The sequence below is a fragment of the Nesoenas mayeri genome, assembly GCF_963082525.1.
Source record: "Nesoenas mayeri genome assembly, chromosome: 25".
NCBI classification, from domain to species: domain Eukaryota; kingdom Metazoa; phylum Chordata; class Aves; order Columbiformes; family Columbidae; genus Nesoenas; species Nesoenas mayeri.
In genome coordinates this window covers 3,450,088-3,472,997 of record NC_137549.1, presented here as the reverse complement: position 1 = coordinate 3,472,997, position 22,910 = coordinate 3,450,088, and the positions used below count along the sequence as shown (strand labels likewise).

At 54.0% G+C, this 22,910-nt stretch overlaps 3 protein-coding genes across 3 annotated transcripts; 2 read left to right on the top strand and 1 right to left on the bottom strand.

Moving 5' to 3' along the window:
* Positions 1-1,276: 1,276 nt before the first annotated feature.
* On the top strand, positions 1,277-3,094 carry LINGO3 (leucine rich repeat and Ig domain containing 3; the record flags this gene model as incomplete). The annotated part of the gene is made up of 1 exon (XM_080359405.1): positions 1,277-3,094. One exon carries the CDS (start codon positions 1,277-1,279, stop codon positions 3,092-3,094), a length of 1,818 nt encoding a protein of 605 aa, XP_080215531.1.
* A 4,711-nt stretch (positions 3,095-7,805) lies between these two features.
* Positions 7,806-10,402, top strand: PEAK3 (PEAK family member 3; the record flags this gene model as incomplete). The annotated part of the gene is made up of 3 exons (XM_080359177.1): positions 7,806-7,923; positions 8,118-8,776; positions 9,401-10,402. The coding sequence occupies 3 exons, from the start codon at positions 7,806-7,808 to the stop codon at positions 10,400-10,402; spliced, it is 1,779 nt and encodes a 592-aa protein (XP_080215303.1).
* Positions 10,403-12,468: 2,066 nt separating this feature from the next.
* On the bottom strand, positions 12,469-16,378 carry OAZ1 (ornithine decarboxylase antizyme 1). The gene is given in 6 exon segments (XM_080359344.1): positions 12,469-12,899; positions 13,016-13,101; positions 13,559-13,731; positions 13,838-13,924; positions 13,926-13,983; positions 16,196-16,378. Coding segments are annotated over 6 exon segments (651 nt in total). The 5' UTR covers positions 16,312-16,378; the 3' UTR covers positions 12,469-12,768.
* Positions 16,379-22,910: the final 6,532 nt, after the last annotated feature.

The following is a 22,910-nucleotide window of genomic DNA, read 5'->3' as shown; positions in this document are numbered from 1 at the left end:
CCCTGGCTGTTAATCCCCTCCCTGCGGTTCTATGAAGAATGATAACGCTTCCCTCTCGGTTTGATTCTTTGGAAGGAAAAAGGGAAATGTGGCAAAATTAAGACACGCACCACAAAAAAAAAAAAAGTCTCGAAAAGATAATCTGCTGTGGCTCCCAAATGGCACTGAGCAATGGGTTTATTGCCAGAGAATTTCTCAGCTTGGATAATGGGACCAGGGTGGGAAATTAGCTGGGGAGGTGCAGTGGCAGCCTGACAGATTCAGGGTGCAGAAGGGGACAGGGAGCAGGGAAGGGGACGCAGAGAAAAGGGAAAGCGGCAGTGAAGTGCTAATCCCCGGAAAGGAGGGCAGCCGGGCGCCGCGCCCGCAAGGTCGGTGTTAATCCCTCCTCTGCCAAGACTGTGCCCGCAGTGCCTTAATCTCCGCTCCGAGAGGGCGGCACTGGGGACAGGAGGACCCGTCCCTACGTGCAGCACCGAGCGTCCCCCGTCCTGCGGGACCTCACCGAGTCCGGGGCTTGGGAGTGGTTTGTGCTACTGAGTAAGACGTTGCTGCAGAGGGGATGTGGCATCCCACCCGTGTCATGATTTTGCAAGGCCTCTGGGTGCGTGTCTTTGCTCCTGCAGTGCCCTGGCGGGGGGTCTGTGTCCCCCGTTGTCCCAGGATGCTCATGCTCATGGTCCCCTATGCCTGAATACACACCATGAGCAGCCGGGGGGGGCCAAGGCTGAGATGTGGGTCTGCAGCCACATCTCCTCCCACAAATCTCTCCCCCTGCCTCAGTTTCCCTGCTCTCCTAACAGTGCCTGCAGGCTGTGAGGCTTGTTTACCCCAGATTTGCACAGGACACAATCACCATGTTAGATCCTTAGGAGGGGTCCGAAGGGTTTCTGGTGGGGATGGGACTTTATCAGCACCACTGGCCGTGGTTTGGGGAGTGTTTTTCAGCCTTAGCCTACGGGTGGTTGATCTGGGGTTGGGCAGGACTTTGTCAGCCCCCCTGGGCTCACTGCTGACTCCATGAGGGTGGTGAAACACTGACCCAGGTTGGCCGGAGAGGTGGTGGATGAACCATCCCTGGAGACATCTCAGGCCAGGCTGGACGGGGCTCTGAGCAACCTGAGCTGGTGAAGATGTCCCTGTCATGGCAGGGGTGGCACTGGGGGAGCTGGGAAGGTCCCTCCAACCCAAACCTTTCTGTGATTCTGTGATTTTATGACCCCACATTTCTTTCCCTTCCAGGCGCATGGGAGAATGGTAGTGAGCCCCTAAGACCATGCTCTACACAATGACATGGTGGCTCCCGGTCCTCGTCCTCCACCTGGTCCTCCTGAGCCCCACGGGGGTGGCAGCGTGTCCTGCCCGCTGCGAGTGCGCCCCGCAGATCAAGTCGGTGGTGTGTCACCGCAAGCGGCTCACCTCCATCCCCGAGGGCATCCCCACCGAGACCAAGATCCTGGAGCTCAACAAGAACCGAATCCGCTGCCTGAACCCAGGGGACCTCTCCCCATACCCGCTGCTGGAGGAGCTGGATTTCAGCGAGAACATCATCTCCAATGTGGAGCCGGGAGCCTTCAGCAACCTGTTCAACCTGCAGACCTTGCGGCTGCGGGGGAACCAGCTCAAGCTCATCCCCCCAGGGGTCTTCACCAAGCTGACCAACCTCACCCTCCTGGACATCAGCGAGAACAAACTCGTCATCCTGCTGGACTACATGTTCCAGGACCTGCGAAACCTGAAGAGCCTGGAGGTGGGTGATAACGACTTGGTGTACATCTCCCAGCGCGCCTTCTCGGGGCTGCTCGGCCTGGAGCAGCTGACCATCGAGAGGTGCAACCTGACCTCCATCTCGGCCGAGTCGCTCTCCTACCTCCAGAACTTGGAAGTGCTGCGGCTCCGGCACCTCAGCATCTCCGCGCTGGAGGACCAAAACTTCAAGAAGCTCTACAACCTCCTGCAGCTGGAGATCGACAACTGGCCCCTGCTGGAAGACGTCTCCCCCACCAGCTTCCAGGGCCTGAACCTCACTTCGCTCTCCATCACCTACACCAACATCACAGCCGTGCCCGCTGCTGCCTTGAGGAACCTGGTGTACCTGCGGTACCTGAACCTGTCCTACAACCCCATTAGCACTGTGCTGAAGGGCTCCTTCAAAGACCTCATCCGGCTCCAGGAGCTTCACATCGTGGGCGCTCTCTTGGTGTCCGTGGAGCCACAGGCTTTCTCCGGCCTCAGACAAATCCGGCTGCTCAACCTCTCTAGCAACTTTCTCTCCACGCTGGAGGAGAGCACCTTCCACTCCGTCAACACGCTGGAGACGCTGCGGGTGGACAGGAACCCCCTGGCCTGCGACTGCCGCCTGCTCTGGATCCTGCAGCGGCGGAAGACGCTCAACTTTGACGGGCAGCAGCCCATGTGCTCCTCGCCGCCCGAAATCCAGGGCAACGCCCTGCGCGACTTCCCGGACTCGGTGCTCTTCGAGTACTTCACCTGCCAGAAGCCCAAGATCAGGGATCGGAAGCTGCAGCATGTGACGGCACGGGAGGGACAGTCCGTGTCCTTCTTGTGCCGGGCGGACGGGGAGCCCGACCCCTCCATCGCCTGGGTGTCGCCTCAGCACCGCATGATCACCACCCGCAGCACGGGGCGGGCGACCGTGCTGCCGGGGGGCACCCTGGAGATCCGCTTCGCCCAGGTGCAGGACAGTGGCACCTACATCTGCATCGCCAGCAACGCCGGCGGCAACGACACCTACTTCGCCACCCTGACGGTGAAGGGGCGGCCGGCCGACGGCTCCCGCTTTGCCAACAGAACTTTGTACCTCAGCGAGTTCAACGACACCTCCCACAATGACACGCAAGTCTTCTTGAAGTTTACGTTGGACCTCAAGACCATCCTGGTCTCCACGGCCATGGGCTGCATCACCTTCCTGGGCGTCGTGCTCTTCTGCTTCCTCCTCCTCTTCGTCTGGAGCCGGGGCCGGGGGCAGCACAAGAACAACTTCTCGGTGGAGTATTCCTTCCGCAAGGTGGATGGTCCCACCACCACCACCGGCCAAGGAGGAGCCAGGAAGTTCAACATGAAGATGATCTGAGCATCTCCCAGAGGAGAACCGTTCACTGCCTGGCCCCAGGCATGGCTGCAGTGGGATGGGGCCGGGGGGTGTGGGAGCACCGGTGACACCCAGGGCTGGCAGCGGGACCTCAATGTCCTGGGGTGCAGCCAGAGGTGACAGGAGGATCAGAACCACATGGACCTCAGGGTCAGGGAGTGATGGCCCCACTGTCCCACCCCACAGTGAGCCCTTGGGGTGCGATGGCTCAGGGGGTGTCCCGGCTCCAGGGGCTCCCAATGTAGCCGACAGTTTTGCTACCAACTATGCATTTCTCCAACCAAGAGATCAGCAGTGCTTGGGCCTGGGAAAAAGAAAACAACTTCCTACTTTATTCCCCATTTCCCTTTTTTTTTAAGGGACTCTCCAAAAAACTTTCCTGGTGGTTGTTTATGGTTCTTGTCTTTCCTTGTTGATTTTGGGTTTTTTTTTCAGTGCAACAATTTTATTTTTTTTAAAAATGAATTTCCAAGAGAAAAGTCTTCCGGGGCAATGCGGGACTGGGGTGCCCAGGGAGGTTGTGCTGAGCTGGGGGTCACCCCCAGCCCCTTGGCAAAGCCGGACCGCCCAGGGCACGGCCGTGCCTTGAGAGCTTCTCATCAGCAGATTTAAGATGTGGCATCTGCAGACATGGGTGCCTGGGGACAATCCTGCACAAGCAATAATAACCCATCCAAGGCCAGGCTCTGAGGAGCTGCAAGCAAGAAAAAGGGGGGAAAAAAAGGCAAAATGAGGCCAAAGTCATTAAATTCAGGAAGAGCAGCCCCCGAGTGGTAATGGGCCACATCTTTGCATCTGCCCAAGCTGCCATGGCAGCAATAGGATGAAGGGATGGGGGGATCAAGATTCATATGAGTGCAAAAGGCATTTTTGTGTCCATTTTCTTGGGCTTGCCAAAGTCTGCGGGAGAGCAGGAGCTGGCTCATCCTGCACAGAGAGACCATGCAGCCCAGGGAACGAGAGGAGAGAGTTTGGAACGAGCAGCTCAAGAACCGATGGCAAAAGCAAATGCTGGGAGAAGCTCCTGGCTGGCGTATCTGATTCCTGGCTGGCACGTCCCTCTCCTGGCTGGCACGTCAGTCTCCTGGCTGGTACGTCCATCTCCTGGCCGACACATCAATCTCCTGGCTGCTACGTCAACCTCCTGGCTGGCACATCCGTCTCCTGGCCAGTACGTCCATCTCTTGGCCGGCATGTCCATCTCTTGGCCGGCACGTCCATCGCATCCACCTGGATCCAGCACCCTGCAGCGGGGGCACCGTAGGTCCATGTCCCGAAGTGCTGGGCAGCACTGGCTTGGACTGGGGACTCAGGGTTTTGGGTGGGAGAAGGAGCACAGCTGGAACAGCTGGAAGGGAAGAGCCTGGATGGGATAGATGTCCCGGGGAGCCCATCGCTTCCTCCTCATCCTCCCACCGCGTGGACCCCAGGGGTTGCTGCAGGTCCCACCTCTGTCCCCATTCCTACAGGCACCTGAATGGGCACGGCCTCCCGGGCACCCCCACAAGCGAGAGCGGCTGCTTGGGTTGCCCCCCGAGCCCTCTCCTGCTGCTCCCACCCTATTCTTGCACCCATGGGTGCTGGGTGCCCCCTAGCTGAGTCCCAAGGGGGAGAGGGGTGAAGGAGTTGGGGGTTCAGCACCCTCCTCCCCAAGGTGGTCCCTGCGCTGCCAGGATCGGGCCCCCCATTTTAGCAAGGGGGGTGCTGCCCCTCCCTCCCTTCCCACCCCTGCCATGGGTCCAGCCGTTGCCACAGCCCCTTCCCATGGCCGGTGCCCCCAGTCCCCCAGCCGTGCATGCCGTGTCGTACCAGGATCCCACTGGTGTCACCCCTTGTTTGGTGTCTGGGGGGTTTTACCTGGGGGGTTGGGAAGGGGTCAGGGACGGCCCCCCGCAGCCGGGAACAGAGGCAGATTTGGGCAGCGCAGCCCTGACTCAGTTTTATATGTAACAAGCATGTGAAATGTATTTGCGGGGGAAAAAAGAAAAAAAAGGGGGGGGGAATTTTGTGGCTTGTTTGGTTTTTTTTTCCCCTTTTCGTTCTCCTTGTGGCTCAAGTAAGAAAAGCTGGAGTCAGGGAGCAAGCCTGACCTGGTCCAACCCACTGCAAACTCAAAGGGTGTCCTGGGGTTCAGGCAGATGTTAAACCCCCAGAATTCAATTTGGGCTGATTATCCCTCTCAGAAAACCAGCAGGAAAACCCAGACTGGGAGAACTCAGACTGGCAGCACTGGCTTGGACTGGGGACTCAGGGTTTTGGGTGGGAGAAGGAGCACAGCTGGAACAGCTGGAAGGGAAGAGCCTGGATGGGATAGATGTCCCGGGTGGAGCTGGAAGCACAGCAGGGAAGGACCCTTGTGATGCCAAAGAGCAGGGTCCAAACAGTGGTTTAGGGATGTTGGACCAACCTTGTTAAAAGATTAAATTCACCTACATGTGCCAAACAAAGTGGAAGGAAATCTCCCAAGTTTAAAGCAGCGATGGCTGGAAACTCAGCAGCGGGTCAGTGCAGTGCCCGGTGGGGCTTGGGCTTTGCAGCCCATCACCTGCTCACCGCCTTGCAAACCTGGAATAACCGACGCTAAACCAACTTTCAGAGGGTACTAAGGTCCATATTAATAACTAATAAATTATGAATGCACGTGTTAACATACTGCCACTGCTATTAATCTAATATTAATTATTAATAGAGTGTTTATAAGGATGCCCTTAAGCTGGAGGGTGGGAAGCACCTCGGCTCCTGCTTCGGGGAGCAGCTGGTGCAACAGCTCTCCTTGGCATAAAGGAGGAAATTAGGGGTTTTTTTCTCTCATTTCCTGCATGAAAACATATATATATATATATATACATATATATATATAGCATGGCACAAGAGTGCCTGGGAGGTTACGAGTCAGGGTTATAGTTTGTGTTTGTGCCTTCAGCTGAGTGAAACTTCCCTCCATCAGTTCCCCGATACAAAATCACTCCCCGATACAAAAATCACTCCTTTTTAAGGGCTCAGGTTGCTTTTAAACTTGGTGTTATCTCCGTTATTCTAATAAGAGGCATCAAGACATTTTTAGCTAGTTCTCCTGCAAAAGGCAGTTCCTGCCTGCCACCTCTTTCTTTGGTAAAGTTACGTTTACTGCATTATTTCTGTAATTTTACTCCTCTTGGTGCCTGGTATATCTTGAAAGTAACATTACTCATTAGAGAAAAACATGATGCTTCAAACAAATTTGCTGTTGCTTAAAACAGTTTGTTGTACAGTCATGGATGTAAATGACTTAGTGGGATAGGGGATATAGAGGAGAAAGCCCTGAAGCTCTCAGCACAGGGGCTCACCCACCCACCCACCAGCAATTGCTAATTAGGTGCTAATTATTTGCTAATTAGTTCAAAGACTGAATAGGAGAGAGCAGATTTTAAAAGATTTGGGGGTTTAAAAGAGTAACTTTATCCTAAAAGGGAGAGATGCCAATGGGGAGTTTTGCAGCAGAGTCGTGTCACTTCGTGCTCTCTCGGGGTGGGGGACCAATGTGTTTTCTAACGACCGGGTTCCTCCTGTGCAATGGATGCAGGAAACCAAAATATTCCACCTAACCAATCTATCTAGAGTAACACAATGTGGAGAGCAGGGAATTGATGATGTGGTTTGGGGGTTTTACCATGGAAGTCCCCCCCACTTCAGCACAACCACCATCCAGAAACAACCTGGGAGAGCGCGAAGGCTGCAGGGGCAGCTCCGAGGACACAACAGCAGGTTGCATGGAGGGCGATGCCATTCCTGCAGCTGCAGCAGGAGCAGCGTGTGGCCCCGGGGGCTGCGGGCAGTGAGGCCAAACCCCCAGCTTCCTTTTGACTTGCAAGAAGCAGCTTTTGCAAGAACATCCTCCTGCCAGTGCGGTTGCAGCAGGTTGTGCAAGGAGAGTGGTGGCCGTGCCATGGCCAGCACAAAGGACGGGGAACCGGAGCTGCCACCGAGACGGGAGATGGAATTGGAGCCCCCCGGGTCCCCAGCACCACCAGGGAAAACTCACAGGTAACAAATTGCTCTGCAAATGGGGCCCAAAAAGGAGGTTCCCAGCTGCACCCCGGCACGGCTGCTGCAGCCCCAGGCTTTGCAGGTGGATAATTCCCTGTTCCCTGGGGGATAAGTTGGGCCAAAGAGGGGCAAAGCCTGAAGTTGCACAGCAATTGATGTCCCCAGCAGAATTTTTAAAGAAGCCCACCGTGGTTTCGGTACCACTCGTGGTGTCAGGGGCAGAGCTGCAGGTTTGCACCGAGCGTGGCCGGGACTGGGAAGCGAAACCCACGGGGGCTGGAAATGGCTCCTTCCTACTGTCCCCCCCCACCAGCGCTCTGCTTTTCCCTCCCCATGCACAGACCCCCATCCTGCAGCCCCCAGACCCTGACCTGGGGGTGTCGAAGGCTTTTCCTGCTTTCGTCCCAGCGTCACGTTCTCCTCGCCATGGGGACCACAGGGCAGACACAAACCCATGTGTACACCCACCCACCCCTTGGAGCAGGAACCCCCCGCCAGTGGAGATGGAGTCACTGAGCCACCAAACTCCCCGTCTTTCGCCCCAAACCAGACAGCCCGGGCTCCCCAGGCCACCACTTCCCCTTTCTCCTTGTTCTTCCCCTGAGACGGCACCGAAAGGGGTCGGAACCCCCGGGGGCGAGCGCTGACCCCCGGCTCGTGCAGGGCCATGGGCTGTGCCCGCCACGGCAGCCTGGACCTGAGTGTCCCCGGAACACCCGCTCCCACGCCGGATACCCCGGGGGGCTCTCGACGCCCCAACTCAGCCCTCATCTACAGCAACGTGGGTGAGTGACACCCCAACCCGCTGCCTCCTTCCCATCCTCCTCCAGCCGGTGCTGGGCGTCGCTTTGGGGCTGGAAATATGCAGTGGGGCAAATAACAACATTTGTACCCCCCTCCTGCTCCATCTCCCATTTTCTCCCCCCTAGCCGTGCTCAGGGCAGTCTCAGCCCTGCCGTGTCTGTCCGTCTGTCCCCAGGAGAGCTGCGAGCCCACCTTGTCCCCCGCAAGGCCCAACGAGGGGAAGGGGCTGGGAGACCCCACGCTCAGCCCCGCCTGGACCCGCTGCCTCCCCCACTGCCAAAAAAGCATCTCCAGCGAGCAGAGTCCCTCCCGGAGCACGGGGGGCCATGCCGGCACTGTTGGGGTGACCCCACGCCAGGACCCAGCGGCATCCCCTACAACACCCCAGCGCCCCATCTGCGGCACGAGGAGGGGGCTCCCAGCTCCACCCCCACCCCAGACAGACCCTCCTGGGGACACAAGAAGCCCCTGACCAAGTCGCAAAGCCTGGGGGAGCCGGTGGCCTGGAGCAGCTCACTAAAGGCCCCATCACCCAGCGCGGCGGAGCTGACATTTGGGACGGCGGACGGGGAGCTGGGGCCGCTGCTGGGGAGCGGGGTGTGCGGGCTGGTTTTGGGGTGCCAGGCGGCCGCCCTGGCGCGGCTGTCGGCGCGGATCCAGGAGCGGCTGCTGGGGCCGGAGCAGCGGCAGCAGCTGCTGGCGGCGGAGCTGGCAGGGACGGGCTGGGCCGCGCTCCGCGTCCTGCAGCGGGAGCCGTGCTGCCAGAGCGCGGACGCCTGGTATTTCCCTGTGGGCTTCACTTTTCAGCAAACGCAGCTGGTCTTTGCAGTCAAGGTAAGTGGGGGATCAGGGAAAACGCCCCGGGTGGTGCCGAGGGAGCCGGGGGCTGCGGTGCTGCGGGCAAACGTGGACCGGGAGCGGTGGATTTTCCACTGACCCGTCACGCTGGCGCTTCCCCTTTTCGCACCTACTTCTGCATTTGCTACATGAGCCGGCGCCGCTGGTGCGGCTGCGGAGGGGAGGGTGACAGCTCCCGGGGGACAAAGGACATGTCAAGGAGAACGGCACTGCTGTGGAAGGTGCCCTGGCCAGCGGTTTTGAGCGCCCAGCAGATGCACAGCAGAGGCTGGAGCGGAGCTGGTTCCTCAGGCAGTGCGGGATCAGAGAATCACAGTTGGTTTGGGTTGGAGGGACCATCCCAGCTCCCCCAGTGTCCCCCCTGCCATGACAGGGACATCTTCACCAGCTCAGGGTGCTCAGAGCCCCGTCCAGCCTGGCCTGGGGTGTCTCAGGGATGGTTCATCCACCACCTCTCTGGCCAACCTGGGCCAGGCTCTCACCACCCTCAGGGCCATCATGTGTGGGTCAGAGCAGGGCTGGTGGCCCTGAGCTGAGGTGGTGACCTGGCCTGGGATGACGCTCTGTCCCCACGCAGCCGTGTCCTATCTTTCCTTGCAGGTCCCCAAGCCGGGTTGCACAAACCTGGGGGTGCAGAGCTCCCTCGGGCCACACTGCAGCATCCAGCGCCTGATCGGTCGCTTCACCGACCGCCTCCCTGGGGAGCTGGTGCTCCCGGGGAGCCCCGGGGAGCAGAGTCCGTCTCCTCGCACAGAGGAGCCGGCCCGTCTCGCCGCTCGCCCCGTCCTGCAGGTCTTCATTTCTCCTGAGGTTCCCTACCAGACCCTGGCTGGCTTTGTGAAGGGATCCCAGGGTTTGCACAGGAGCAGCCCCGGGCACTACGAACGCCTGGCTTGTCTCCTCCTGCTGCAGGTGTGCATGGGGCTGGAGCATCTCCGGGGGCAGAACGTGGGGCAGGGGGATCTGTGCCCCGAGAACCTGCTGCTGGTGCAGTGCCCGTGTCCTCCCCAGGGCCAGCAAGGCAAGGAGGCAGCGCTGGGGCTGTCCCTGCCACGGCTGCTCATCAGCAGCTGCTTCAGAGTTAAAGCCCAGAAAAGACCTTGTTCTACCAGCCAAGAGCAGGACTGGACCAAGGGGTTTGCTGCACCCCAGTCCCCAGCAGCAGATGAGCTGAATGTAGGCATGCTGATCTATCAGATCTTGCATGTGGACATCTCTCTGGAGAACGCCTTGGGCTTCAGAAGCAACAGACTTCCTGAAATCCCTTCCCTGTCCATCTATTCCATGGGACTCAAGCGTCTGGCCGTGCTGCTTCTCCACAGGGACCCCTGCAAGAGGGTGTCCCTGGAGCAGGCGCGGAGCATCCTGCAGGTCCTGCTCTGGGGGCCTCGCCAGGAGCTCTTTGCCAGGAGCAAGAAGACCCTGACGGTGCTGCAGAACTGGCTGGAGCTCAAGAGGGCTCTGCTGCTCCTGCGGTTTGCGGAGGGTTCGGCTGGGGCGGTGGGGAGCCCCGGCCTTGAGGACTGGTTGTGCTGCCAGTATTTCAAGGAGGTGACTGAACACACGCTCTACCAAGCCACCCAGGACCTCTACGCTCCCTAAATGTCTCCTCAAAGCCAAGAGCCCACGAAGACTTGGCCAAATCCTCAGCTCACAAGGAACCAAAGCTGGTCCTGGTTGGGGAAACTCTCTAAACCCAAACCTGTTTCTCCCACGGCCCATGAGCGATGAGGCTGGGACTCAACTCCCACTTGTGGCTCCCACAACACAGGGCGTGTTTTTACACCCTCAGATGATTTTGGTTTGATACTGCGAATCCGGTTTATCTGAGCATCTCGGGAAAGACGGCTGCACAGAAGCCATGGGATCAAGCACCAATTTAGTGGCTGATTATCCCAAGTAAAGTTTATGGGGCTAAGACTGCACAAAAGCCTCTCAGACCGCTCCTGCCACCACGAGACTTTCACTGTTTTACATAAGAGTGCAAAGCCACGCATCACAGCTCACCTTAATGCCCTTAGCAAAGGAGAAATACAATACCTTATGGAGCCTGGTCTTTTTAGAAAGTCCGTGGCGTAGTCGCAAATATAAATGACATTTTAAAGGGGGAAATACAGCAGCCACACAGTGTCAATAAAACCCAGAGCTGAGCCTCTTAAATACTGGGCCTTTAATGTGCTTTTTTGACAGCGTTACACACCCCAGTGATGAATCCAGAGAGAAACACCGAGGCCAACGTCCCTGCCTGGTGGTGATGAGCCAGAACAGCCTTGATGGAGTTCGGTCTGGTTTACAGCTGCTGCACCTGGAGACTGGGCTGCAGCACTGGTGCATCTGCTGTTTGGCATGGTACACAGCACCACATGGGATCTGCACCCTGGTCCCCAAATCTAAACCAAGGCTGGATGAGACGGGCGGGCCAAACAAGTTCCTAAGCCACACAGACCCCAACACGGCCACCACACAAGCTCAGCCAAAGAAATGTGGTTCAAAATTCAGTACGAGCAGAACCGCACAGGAGGGGTCGTGCTGGTTGAGCCCCAGCCCTGTTGTCCCCACTACTCCTGTAGTATCTTGCGTGGCTACAAGATGGCAGCAAAGCCCGCGGCTCAGCTGCTCTCCTCGGTTCCCCAAGGCTCCCCAGGACCTTGCCTCGTCTCCCAGAGCTCCCCTGGGCTCCCCAAAGCTCCACAGTCCCCCCACATCTCCCCTTGGCTCACCTCAGCTCTCCAGGGGTCCCTGGGCCTTTTCCTGTCTCCCAGATCACCTCGCTGCGTTACTTTGTGCTGTGGATCCCACCACAGGATCTGCTCCCTGCTGCACCTCCAAGAATGGAATTTCAGGGATTTCATTTTGGTGTTATCCATGGAATTCCAGCACCGCTCAGCCCAGAACATCTGCAAGGGATGAGCTGTGGGCTGATCCTCAGGCCCCCTCACCACTTGACCAACTTTTCACCGTGTCCAGAGCTCCTAAAGCCGAGCTCAGCAGGGTCAGGCCCCAGGCAGAGCACACACTCATGAAAATGTTCTGTTTATAGACTCACAGCGACACAGCTTGGTAACATAACCCATCCCAGGGATTCACTGCCCCACAGTCTTATAAAAGAAAGAGTAATCAGCTCAAGTGGTGCCACACAAGCCTCCAAAGCTGCAAGTGCTAAGTAAAAGCGTCCCCCAGGAGAGCTCTGGAGGCCACCACACCAATATTTAGCTATCAAGTGTCACAAGCCTCCCCAGATCACAGCCCAAGAACCCACCAAGTCACCCCATGTGCTAATACAGGCCCCACTGGTGCTGGTGACATCAGGACTTTGGGTATCAAAGTCACATATTTGACCCTCAAAGGCACTCGAAGCCCAAGACACCCACAAGCTGCACTTGTGACTTTCCAGCTAACACTTATCCCTGTAGTATCCTACAAAGCACTGACAGAGCAGGGACGCAGTGATCCTAATTACCGGCAGAAATGGATAACCTGCTAATTGTTTCACTAAAAGTTGGCTTTTAGAGGATTGGTAGATGACTTGAAGTCCTGGTAGATCATAGGCGTGATTTCCAGACAAGCAAAGAATGAGCAAGGCCGTTCCGTACCTGCAGCTTTAATGGTTGGCGCAGTTCCAGAGCCACCTCTTCAGAGTGCAAGTCTTAAACAGCTTAAACCAGCAATAAAAAGTAAAATATAAATTTTTATTTAGAATTAAAGCAAATACTTCAGTATCACAAACACAATATTAAACTTCAAGAAATATACTGCTAATTTGGAGGGAGCATTTATTTGCACAACCACAACATGCGCACAAATCCAGAAAAAGATGTGGAGTCTGAAATTTTCAACATCTCACCACCAGAGCAGTTGGTCACAACATTTCGTACAGAGTTATAGATACTGTAATAGATGTTGACAAAATTTCTACAGAATCATCTTTATAGACAACAAGAAAGCTCTAAGAGGCAAAACATTGCAATCTATTCTTCTTCTGATGAGTCTCTCTCAAACGTGTAGGCCATGAAGCAAGCATCTGGTCTCTTGGGGACAAGGGGATGCCCTGGTCTCACAATCTCAAAGCCCAAAAAGCTGAAAGTACGGAGCAATGCAGCTAGAAAAAAAGAGCAGAAAATAAATGTCATCTCTTTGATGCTGCACAATAGTTAAAGCCTCTAAAACCCATTTCAAATAATGCGTTCACATCCCTAGAGACAGCGCTACACCCACCTCTATCATCTCTGTTCTTGTGGAAACAAATGAACACATGATCAACTCGAAGCTGTTCTTCAGCAAACTCTAGAAGAACTGCAAAACTAGAAGACAAAGACAAAGCACATGAGCAAGGATGTTCTGCAGAGATCAGTCAGCACAGCTGATCTGCTCCTGAGCTCACAGCAAGGAGACCCCTGAGCCTCAGCTTTAACTTGGGGGCAGAAATCTGAGTCTTCAGTATCACAGGAAACATGTTTTACCTGTCACAGCAGAAGGGAGAACTGCAGTGACAGACTCAGAACCAAGCTGGTGTTTGCAGTGGGTAAAATAACCCCCCCTGTATGTGAGAACAAAGCCTGAAATCAGCCCTTTTAGGGGGTTCTGCCTGAGAAAACAGGATTAAACCAGGAGCCACTTACCAAAGAACATCAAGCATCAAAATTAGACTTTAACTTTCAGAATAAAGGAAGGAAACAACAGTAAAGTGTTATTCCACCCTACTGACAGGCCTTCAAGCCAGAGGGAAGTTAAACCGCAGCTGTATTTTGTTCTCCCCACCTGTCTTTGCTCCCTTCAGGCAGAGCACCACTGGGAATTTCTATGTAGAGGTTGTTGTTGTTCAGCACTGCTCTCCAACTAATGTGTTTGGCATCTGTAAGCCTTGACTGGACATTCAGAATTCTTGTCCTGTTATTAGATGTTAGTTCTTCTGTTACATTCAGCCGATTATCCTGTAGCAGTAATAAAAGCAAAGTTATTTCCAATTCCTTTTGGAGAAGGGATAACTCCCATCAATAGGCTCGCCACAGCAAGCTGCTTGTTATTATTCATACTCACCGAATAAAATAAATTAGCTGAAAGATTGTGATCCCTCTGACTATTCCCTCGCCCACCTGGGATCTTCAGGGGTGGGTGAGGGACATCAGGAGCACCACCGAGGCCCCGGACCCAGGTTACTACAGCAATTGAAGGGAACCCTGGAACTAGAAAGGGATCACAGTTAGAGAGACAGACGGACAGCATTTAAGCAGGGATCAGATGACAAGATTTAATAAAAAACTAAACCAAAATGAAGCCAGGCCAAGGGAACTCCTCCCACTGCAACGCAGGGATGTGGCAAGACAAAGGAACCTGGAGCGCAGGGACGGGAACGCTGCCTCGCGCCCAGGAGCATCAGACAGCTCCTGTGGCAGGATTTTGACGGAAAGACTGACTTGGAGATGAAAATAGACTCAGCTCAAAGTGAGCAAGGCCTATTTCTATACCAAGGCAGCAAGATACTTGACCTGATCTCAAGAGAACCATTCTGCTAACACACATTTTCTCCTCACCTTGTTCTCCTAAGTTATCAGGAATATACTGACCCAGCAAACTAGGGATCATTTTTTCCCCTGCGATATACAGCCCCAGTCACCTCAGGCCTTCGCATCGGCACTCTTGGCTCGACACCAGGAAATTACACGCAATCATCTCACAGACGACGTTACCTCGAATGTTTTCACCGAGCAAACTCACCGGTTTTACCTCCAATACCAAACCTGAATATTTGCAGCCCTTCGAGCCTTTCTACTGAATTCTTCAGGGCAATTTGGAGAATCGAATTGGGCTGAGCAGAGTAATGTGAAGAATGTTATCTTTTAAAGATATAAGACATATTTCTTGTATATGTCTTAAGTTCCAGCCCATCCATAAGAACCTGATGAAGCAAATAAAGGTTCTCCGGTCCCGAGCAGGCGCGGCCGCCGGCCCCTCCCCTGCACCATCCTTCACCCCCGGGCCGCGCTCGCCAGTTGCGTCATCTCAGCAGATGCAGCAATCGAGGCCCTTGGGGAAATTTTCACAATCGTCCTGTCTGTGAGTGCCAGCAGCCATTTGCAAATCAGAATAAACATGTACAAAATAATCCACCATTTTGCACGGTTCACAGGAGTTCCTTTTTTTTTGTTTTTCCTTTTTAAATGAGCTCGAAACTCGCTGAATAATCTGTATCAGACAGGCACTGAACGGCCACATAGATCAAATATCAGATGCTGGAAGGTGTTTTATTTAGAAAAAATTAAATTTGCACTCAATCAAATGAGTGATCGACCCATTATTTTAAGGCTCTTTGAGAGACACTATTCTCTAGCACTAGCATTACTTATTTTATTTCAGAATGGCTGCAGAGCCAGGCATTCCTGATTATCCTTCCAAATAAGCCTTTAAGCGCCCTGTACAGAAGGGTGCAGTGCTAATCCTCGATAGAATTTCACCTCTTGCCCAGTGAAACGCCGTGCTTAACCAAGGCTGCCCACGCTTTGCAATTAAAAATGTATTTTAGAGTGATGTTCGTGCGCACTTACTCCTCTCGAGAAAATATTATCTTTAAACAACAGCCAAATATTAAAATGGCTTTATTACAAAATACCGTAATTGGTTTTATAGCTCACACAGGAGGTTTAATCATGGCTTCCTTTACACAGACTGATGCCCTACACCAGCCCCCCTCATTCAGTATTTTCTTCCCAGCATCTGCCAGAATTGTTTAATCTTTCAGTCGAGTTTTAAACCACCAGCTCTCCTAACACTCCCATGTTCTACTTTAGGCTCAGCACCCTCGATTACTTTTCAAGAATACCTAACGATTACATAAGGAGATAAAGAGCTTCCAATCCCTTGCCATCTCCACCTAATTCTGGTGGGTTTTTTTGGTTTGTTTCGCTTTTTGCTTGTTTTTCCCGGTGGGCAGGCGGCAGCTCCAGGCCCGGCTTTGTCTCCAGGTCCCTCTGGGCTGGGCTGAGCTGCCAGGGGCTGTGATGCCCAGGGGGGGCTGTGACACCCGGTGTCCCCGCGGTGGTAACGTGGCCCCGGCGGGCTCGGGGGGGGCGGCCCCGGCAGATCCCCCGCCCCGGGGCAGCGGGGACGTGTCGCCCGGCACGGCGGCGACTCACACCGGAGGGCGTGGAACCTTCAGGTTCCGCCTTAGGCGTTAGTGGGGTTTTTTTTCCTAACCCTTTCCATCCCCCTCTTTTTCCGCGGGGGAGGCCAAGCCACCCTCCCCGCCCCCCCGCCACGGAGCAGCCCTCCCCCCGGCCACGGGGGAGGCGAGCGGCGCGGGAGGGACGAGGAGGAGAAGGAGCAGGGCGGGCCCTGAGGGAAGGGGGAGGCGGCGAGCGCCCGGCGGGGCGAAGGCTGAGGGAGGCCGCGGCCCCTCACCTGCTCTGTCCGGTACTGAGGCTCAGCACAGCGGGCATGATGGTGCTTTTATTCCCCTCTTTCTCTCTAGCGAAGCAGTGACTGTTGAGTATCCGCTGCAGGGAGGATTTCACCATCCGGCCGCTCTGGTCCGAACCCCGAAACCCTCCGCTGCTCCCACCGGCCGCTCTCCAGGCGCTGCTACACAAAATGGCACCGCGGTCGCCGCGGGTCCTTATATAACCTTCCCAAGCCACGCCCCACCTCGGTAACGCCCCCTCGGAACGAGACACGCCCCCAACCGGGAAAGACTCCCTTCCGGTGGACGGCCCGGTTGTCCCTTAGAAAATCTCCCTTTCTATTGGCTGAAGAGAGCGCGGAGGAGGAACCGAAAGCTCTTATTCTATTGGCTGGCAAGGTGCCGGGGTTCGGCATTGGTCAGAAGGGTGTGAAGGGAGAATAGCCGTCTCTGATTGGCTATGCTTGCTGCGGGTGGGCGGGGTCCGGCCGGGAGGCTTCAGCGCGGCGACGCAGCTTTCACTCCCCTTAGAGCCGCCGGTTCGAGTCCCGTGTCCGCGCACCCGCCTGGCGGAGGTAAACTGCGGCGAAGGGGCGGGGCGGGCCTGGCCCGGCCGACCGCATGTGCCAGCCGGGGCGGGCGGGGGGCTCATGACTGCGCCGAGCGGATGCGCTTGAGGAGTGGAGTGGGGCTCGGGAAGGCGGGTTGGGGTCTCCGGCTCATCGGGCTTTACAGACCCGGGGCTGCCCGCTTGCTGATGGGGGGAGCAGAGGGGTGGCAGCTTCCCGCCACCCTCCTGTAGGGGGCAGTGGAGCCGGAGGCGTTGCTGCCCTCTGAGCTGGTGCTCAAAGAATGCGTTAATTTAAAAAATAATGTAAAAATCCCCCAAGTACTGGTCTCTAAAAGGCCAGGCTGATGTTGTGATCTAGTTTTGGGGTGCCCCTCGGGGGCTGTGGCCGTGCTCCCATTGCAATGCTTCCTGGATCCCCTTGGCCTGTGTGTTGTGCTGCCAGTTGTGGGGTCGGTTTCGGGCCCCTCACACCGAACAAAACCTTGAGGTGCTGGAGCGAGTGGAGAGAAGGGAACTGAGCTGGTGAGGGGCTGGAGCACAAGTGTGATGGAGCAGCTGAGGGACCTGGGGGTTCAGCTGAGAACAGGAGCTGAGGGGAGACCTTCTGATCTCTGAACTGCCTGAAAGGAGCTTGGAGCCGGGGGGGTCGGGCTCTGCTCCCCAGGAACAAGCGCCAGGAACAGAGGAAACGGCCTCAAGTTGCGCCAGGGGAGGCTGAGGTTGGATCTGGGAACAATTTCTTCCCCAAAGGGCTGTGGGGCATTGGAACAGGCTGCCCAGGGCAGTGCTGGAGTCACCATCCCTGGAGGGCTGGACAGACGGACATGAGGTTCTCAGGACATGGGGCAGGGACAGGGCTGGGGGATGGTTGGACTCGATGATCTTGAGGGGCTTTTCCAACCAAAATTATTCCATTATTTGTGTGCAGGAGCCAAAACCCTCTTAGGAACTGAGCGCAGAGCTGCACAAGCACCCACCTGCTGCCCTCCCCGCTGACCCGAACAGGGATGCGGTGCAGCCAGGACACGGCAGCGCCACAGCAACATGGCCACGAGCACATCCACCCACCGCGGGCTGTCACAGTGGCGAACGGATGACGATACACCTCCGCCGCACGTCCTGCTGCACTCTCCCCAGGATGACCAGGCTCCCCAGGCACCATCCACGCCGGCCGGTCGGGTGCCAAAAGGTACACACTCCCTCTTGTAGCACCACTGGGGAGAGACAGAGCTTGTCAGGCATTGGAACAGGCTGCCCAGGGCAGTGCTGGAGTCACCATCCCTGGAGGGTTGGACAGACGGACATGAGGTTCTCAGGACATGGGGCAGTGCCGGGGGTGGGGGACAGTTGGACCCGATGAGCTTGAGGGGCTTTTCCAACCAAAGTGATTCTGTGATTTATGGAGGGGAAGCTGACTGCCATTTAGTGCATTATCCAGAGACCAATTTGAAACAATGTGATAGCTGCAATTCAGGAATTTCTGCACCAAACGAAGCACATCAGAGAAGATTTTAGCAATTCATATTTTGTATGTTGGTTTAGAAAGGTATTAGTGATGGGGAGTGAATGTGTTCGTAGATGGCTTAGTGTTTTGTGGTAGGTTTCATTGCTTCTACTAATGGCGTTTATTATTTATGTAGTAATCCGACTGTAATTCCTTATAACGACACTGTGTCACAAGACATCATCTTTGCAGCTGCTTTCCTATTTACAGTGGCACTGGGAGCAGCTTTGCCCTTTGGATACCTGTCACACTGTTCCATTTTACAGCTGAGCGACTTGGATCACACTGTGGTCCTCTGTACTCCGCAAAAAAAGCCCGGTCAACCTGTTTTGGTTTTGTGCATTAAATATCGTGTGGGATTAGCTCCAGCTGCAGTTTTGCTGAGATAGCCTGACAGTTTAGCAGCGACAGTGATTCATAAATCCTTCCCGAGAAGCCTCTGACTCATGGTTTCAGGATTACCGGCTGAGGCAGTTGGAGATGTTGCCATCTCCAGCTGTTTTTTTACCACCGATTTGCCACGATTCCCCTTCCATAACAGGATGAACCATGTGCCAGTGTCTCAGTTGCCCCAGCTGTGTTCCTAGTTTGTCCAAATCCATCTCAATCCCTGGTATTATCTAATTATCCGGGGCAGTGAACCCTAATAGTTGATGGGTGAGCATCCATTCCTACTTGCCCACGTCTGCTGTGGCACAGCAGCTTTCAACACACAAGCAAGACGAACAATTGCAAATAGAGAGTCTCGTCCATCGAAGTCCTGAGGCTCTAGTTCATCCCTACGCCAGTGTCCATACATAAGCCATCAAAGCCATTCTGCTGGCTCCCAGCAACCACAGCTTTCCCATGAAGGACATGGGGATTCTATGGGCTCTGTCCTGAGCCACTCGCTGAACTCCTCGCAGGAGAGCGCGAGTCCCAGCTGTTCGTACACAAGCAGGTCACAGCAATTAGGCCGCGTGAAACCACCTGGGAAAATACCTTGTACAGCCTGAGTTACTCAATAACCAGACCTGCTCACAGAGAAGGTCCAGAAGAAGCAACGCAACTGAGCTCCACATTAGGAATTGAGATTGTCTCAGGTTGAGGAAAGCCAAGGATGTAACTAAATACCACGGCTGCAAATATTAGTGGTTTTGTGTGGTTTGTGGAGCAGCTCCTGCATCCATGTTCTAGAGCAGTAACAGAGCTCCAGTGAAGGCAAATGGGAAAAAAAACCCTGGCATTTGACATGTAGCACAACCCCCTGTATATTCTCTGCTGCGTGGTGCTGTCACAGCTCTTCTTGAATGTGGAAAGGAATGTTTATGACATTTAGCAGCATTGTGGGAATTAATCCATCTCTGATTTGCTGACTAGGGAGCAGCACAGCAGAAGGACAAACATGAGCTCTCTTTTAAAGTGTGTTCAGTCCTCACATAGGACTACACACTTAGTAACTCCCCTAAAATGGTGAAAAAATACAAGAAATTAAACCAGACTTTAAAATCAGGTTGTTCCCATTGCCTTTTCTCTCTGTTTCTGCTCCAGGAAGACTCCACTTGTTCTTACAGTATTTAGAGCTATCTGGAGATGTAGCCGAGCACCAAACCAGGACAGAAACTGAGGCAGAGATCATGACGTGTTTCCACAAGAAACTATTGTGTGTGCTGACTTCTTCACCCTCTAATTTAGCTGGTTTTAGCCCCAGAATAATTTAAATATTCACCTTGATCAGCTCTGTGTGGAGACAAAGTACAGCAAAAGCTTGTGAGGTCTTTATCAAAATACCAGACGGTGTTATTTCTAAGCTTTATGGTTGATAAGTCTGATAAAGCCAGGCTCTTAGGTCTACCCATCTCCTTCCCTAGAACTTGTGGTTCTTTTCCTTCCAGGTAACAGTTAACTACCAGTTACCTAATTTTAAATACACCCCCACTAAAAACGCTATTTGGTGTGTTAGAATCTATTCTGATCTTTGTGGGACGTGTAATTAGAACACTTATTTTTCTACCTGGAAAACTCTCCTCGTTCTCATTGTCATCCGAGCCTGATTGGATTTGAAGGTCAGGTTTTCGCAGCCCCACTTGAGTGGAAGGAGATGCCACACGCCTCTGTGAAGCTCAGCCGCAATTCTTAACTATTTCCCAGCACAGGGAAGGATTTATTTTCCAAGGTCTTTGTGAGCTATTGCACTAGAAGAGAGCAGACAGGCCAGCAAATGTCTGTACTTCTCACCAAAGAAACTTCGGATCTCTGCTTTCTCACTTAAAACCAGCTGGTATGAAGAGGACTGTATGTGGAATGCAGATGAGGTAACAGATGCTTAAAATGCTTTAAAGCCTCGTTATCTGATGGAGGGGTGTAATGCAACATAGTGCTGCTCGCCTGATAAGGACTGAGTTGTTTTCTTTAAGTTTGCAGGATCAAACTTTGCGGTTCGGTTTCCACATAAAAATAGTGTGGGGGTGAGGGGAAAGGTTTGAAGTGAGAACTGGGAATCTGGTCAGTGGGTCTGGCAACAGCGAAAGGCACGAGGTAGGGTCAGAGGATGGCATCTTAGCGTTTCCGGGGAAATAAATGTGCTTGGGCGGTTGGTCATTCTGTAATTTAAGAATAATGTTCCACAAGCTTGGTCTTTTCTGGTTTTGATTTTTCTCAGGGTGTTGCTGCCAGTCACAAACGAATGGTCGCAAGGAATTCGGAGGTAACTGCAAAACAGTAAAGTGGAGGAGATTGTAGCATTCTCCCTTCTACAACCCATTTTCTGTTTCGTTTTCACTGAGCCTGGTGCAGCTCACAGCTCTGTCCCCTCCTCTCCCTCCCCAAGGTCATGGGAGAAGGTCATGAAGGTGCCAAGGGTGCGATGGCCCAGCTTTCCTTCTCACTGGCATGGGAGAGCAGTGGGTGCACAGGGAACGAGCCCCCGTGCCATCACATCTAACCAGCGTTTTGGGGTGCAGCAGCTTTCTTTCCTGAACATTTGCTTCCTCCACTTGCCGCAGCCTTTGCGTGGTGGATTTCTTGGTTTATTTTTTGCTCAGCTTCCCTTCTTTTCTTACAGAAGAGTTCAGCACCATCCCATGTGTCTTTCCAGGCTGCTTTCCCAGCCGCTGTGTCAGGAGGGCGAGCTGGACGCCGGGGATTGTTTCCCTTCGGTTCCTATTGTGCTTGGATCAGTCAGCCTTAGGGACGAGGAAGTGCAGAGCGCAGCTCGGCTTTTGTAACTCCTAATTTCGCTTGGAAATGTTATCACAACACACAGATGCCAGCAGGATGAGCGTTAAGACCTGTGCAGAATCTGCTCCGTCAGAAACGAGTTCAGAGTCGGCTTTGCCTGCCTAAACATTTCACCCAGCAGCTCATTAAAATGGATATATTCAAAGGAGACTTTTCCCCCCGATTAGATCATTCCTGTGATAAGAGCATTAACGAGCATATTTTCCCATAAATAAAATGAAGGAGCCTCGAGGGCAGGGAAGGTTGTTTAGCCTGCAATAAGTTACATCCCGCACTCGTCCTTTAGAGATTTGCGAGTCAGGGAACAAGTTCATCCTTTTGCTAGAACTGAGCGCAGCCTCTGCCCAGCACAACTGGCAAAATGGGGTATTTTTCCAGCTCTATGTTTGTTATATTTTGGGTATAACCCCTGTGGATTCAGCACTTGGCAAAGTGGCTGGCCGGAGCTCACCCGGAGCTGTGCTGAGAGCTCTTGGGGGGGACAGGGGTCCAGCCCTGTTCGCAGTTGCTTTTGCCAGCCTGTTTATTAATATTTGAGCTGCAGGCAGCCTCGTGCTTTTTTGCCCGTGAGCTATTTGTATTTGAACTCACGGCTCTGTGCACCGAGATAATCAGCAATTCCTTGGAGTGTGGGCCTGGAACCAGCGTCAGGCCAGCTGAGCAGCTCGGGTTGTTTGCATTTTTAATAAAAAATACTCTCAAATTGAAAAAAATACTCTCAAACTGAAAAAAAATACTCTCGAATACTCTCGGTGCTCTAGTGATGCTTGTAAGGGATTGACAGCAAACTGCGATCAAAGAAGGCACCAGGCTGACAACACGCTTAAGAGTGGAGGCTTTAAAATGAAGCGGCTCTATTTCACAACTAGAATTTTCCGGTTTTTATTTATGAAGCCGTCCTAGGTAAAAATTAACTTATCTTGCCTCCTGCTATTGGCTCTAGATGCAGCTGAGATCTGGAAGGTTCGTTGCTTACCCCACTGGAAAGGGGCGACTCGGTGCAAAGCGCCACGGTGTTTTGTGGCAGCGCTCCCGAGAGCGTCACGGTGCCGGTCCCTGCGTTTCCAAAGCCACCGGGCTGCAGGGGAGCTGTTTGTTCCCTCTGTAAGCCCAGGAATCTCACCAGATTCCCTAATCGGCCCACGGGGCTTCCACTGTAGCCTAATCTTTGGGGAGCAAAGAAACGCATTTCCACTCTTAATAAGGCCAACAGATTTCCCAAGGTGCTAGAAGATAAAGAGGCGGTATAAGGAAGGCAAGAAACCTTGAGATTACTGTTCCAGATTGGACTGATGACCTAGTTAGTTTGATTTTCTGCTCGTGATGACTTTTACCAAGTACTTCAGGTGACAATCTGCAAACCTGCTTCTTCAGAGGTGTGTGCAGTGAGAGGGCGCAGTTGTGATTGCAGAAAATAGATGGG